This window comes from Penaeus japonicus, unplaced genomic scaffold (genome assembly GCF_977035675.1).
Source record: "Penaeus japonicus unplaced genomic scaffold, GWHDUDI00000001_assembly GWHDUDI00000027, whole genome shotgun sequence".
Classification (NCBI taxonomy): Eukaryota; Metazoa; Arthropoda; class Malacostraca; order Decapoda; family Penaeidae; genus Penaeus; species Penaeus japonicus.
In genome coordinates, this window is record NW_028234429.1 from 29081126 (window position 1) to 29083625 (window position 2500).

A 2500-nucleotide genomic window follows, 5' to 3' on the forward strand; every position below is an offset into this window, starting at 1 on the left:
ATATATATATATATATGTGTGTGTGTGTGTGTGTGTGTGTGTGTTGTGTGTGTGTGTGTGTGTGTGTGTGTGTATACACACACACACACACACACACACACACACATATATATATATATATATATATATATATATATATATATATATATATATATGTATATATATATATATTTATTTATTTATAGTGGGTCTGGTCTAGACACACACATACACACGCGCGCGCGCGCATATGTATGTATATTATATGTGTTATATATTTATTTATATATGTATATATATACATATATATATATATATATATATATATATATATATATATATATATATATATATATATATATATATATATATATACAATCAAATCAATGCCTTGGATCAAAGAAAACGGACGTGAAAGGATAAACTTAACTATTCCATAGTACCATGATAGAAAACGGGAATAATGAATGATGCATATACCATTACTAATATTGTTTTTAGACTGTTATGTTCCTTTTTATAGATATATACCTTTTTCTTATTTCGTTTAAGCCTTTTACATATTAATGATAACAGTTTAAACCGATACTTTCCCGCTTTTCCTCCACTCTCCTACCCCATTCAACTTTCCTTCTTCCTCTCCTCTACCTCTCTCCATACCCGTCAGCCTCCTCTCTCTACTCCTCCCCCTTTCTCTCTCATTATCCTTTGTTTAATTTTCGTTTCTATTTATATTATCAAAGTTGCTATCAATTTCGCAAAGAGATGAAAAACAAAGAAAACGCGAGCTTTAGAGTCAAACTCTTTCCTTTAGAATTATTATAACTCAATGAGAGGTTAAGACAAAAAACAAACAAACAAGAAACAACTTGTATGTACAAAAATATTTATTCCTGAAATTTACACCGATTTCACATCCTCCTGACCTCTTCTGTGCACTTCAGTGTAGTTGAGACCTCGCTGAGCAATATACGCGAGTGTATATTTTGGTATGGACTTTGTTTTTGGAGCCAAGGCCACCACAGTCTTGTTCATGTTGCATTTGTTTTTTGTTTTTTTTATGGAAAATACGTCGGTTATCTATATTTGTCAGCTCTGATGTTCTAAAGTTCGTTCTGTTTGGTTGTGAACGCTTGTGTTACGTTGGGAGTATCTGAACGGTGAGGGACAGATGATTATTCTTAAAGTATTTAAAGCTCGTCGTGATGATAATGGGATCTGCATACATAAAGCTCATGTCATAAAACAGCAACACAATGCATGCGATGTTTGGATAATAAAAAGAAATAGAACATCAATAGACTGACTAGATAAGGCGTCAACTGTGGGCGCTCCATACCGCATAACACCGCCAACAATCATAGTAAATGAAACCCCGAAGACCCACACCGGCTAGGCGTAGTAGCTGGCCGGGGGGCCGTACGTGTCGCCGTCGAGCGCCACGCCGCCGCCGTCGATCGCCGCGCTGAGGGCGCTCTGCAGGTCGATGCCGCCGGGGAGGACCGGGTTGTCGCCGTCGTCGTAGTTGACGTAGTACACCTGGGGCGTCTGCGGGCCGTCGCCGGGGATTTCGATGACCTTGGGCTCCTCCTGCTCCTTCTTGCTGAGCACGTAGACGACGTTCTCCTGGCGCGGCGGAGGGATGACGATGGGCTCCGGCGGGCCGCCCGCGTCAGGCGTGCGGATGAACACGACGTTGTGCTCCACTTCGGGCGGCGGGAGAGACTGGGGGGGAACGAAAGGACGCTTCACCTCCGGCGACGTGAAGACGTACACGTTTTTCGTCAGCTTCGGGAACGCACAACTACCGTCCGTGTTCTTGATCTTGCCTCCCCCGCAGGGTGCTCCGCCCCGGCCAGGAGCGCCGTAGTTAGACGAGGGCGGGGCGCCGTACGACGGGGAAGGAGGGCCGTAGGACTGAGAAGGAGGGCCGAACGACGGGGCAGGAGGGCTGTACGAGGAAACAGCATTGCTCTGGGAACGTAGCGGAGGGCTGTACGAGGACGAGATGTGCGAGGGGGACGTGTACACAGGGTGGCTGTGCGAGGAGGCGCTCTTCTTGTGCGAGCTCAGGGACGGGATCGCGAACGAGGGCGAAGGGCTGAAGGAGGAGGAGGAGTCGAGCGAGGCGGACGAAGAGAGAGAGAAGAGCGACTGAGGAATCAAGTAGCTCTGAGACGCCGCCGCGGACGCTACCAACACTGACGCCACGACCTGGAAAGAAAGAAAGGCGCCGATGAATCCAAGCCGTAACACACTCGAACAGCTTTTATGGCGTGTCTGCATGCACACTACAAAGCGGAAAACACGTTATGCACACGCGCGCACACATAAATAAACCTTCAGGTATTTTAGAACAGTCACGAAAGATGTTACAAACGTTCACTATGCCCGAATGACGTCTAAGATGCTGACTCATGTTGCAAATTACATGCATCCAATATATAACCACATGTTATTCGAGTACATGAGATGATCAATGACATTTACGATGAACAGAAGGCGAGTTGCAAATCACATT

The 2500-nt window shown here is 45.0% G+C and overlaps 1 protein-coding gene across 1 annotated transcript in view; it reads right to left on the minus strand.

The window, feature by feature from the left end:
• Positions 1 to 874: 874 nt before the first annotated feature.
• LOC122243972 (uncharacterized) overlaps positions 875 to 2500 on the minus strand; it is a 3103-nt gene continuing 1477 nt past the window's right edge. The window contains exon 2 of the mRNA XM_086553118.1: positions 875 to 2193. Coding sequence (XP_086409244.1) covers positions 1372 to 2193 — 822 coding nt within the window. The 3' untranslated portion in view covers positions 875 to 1371. The remainder of the gene's footprint in view (positions 2194 to 2500) is intronic.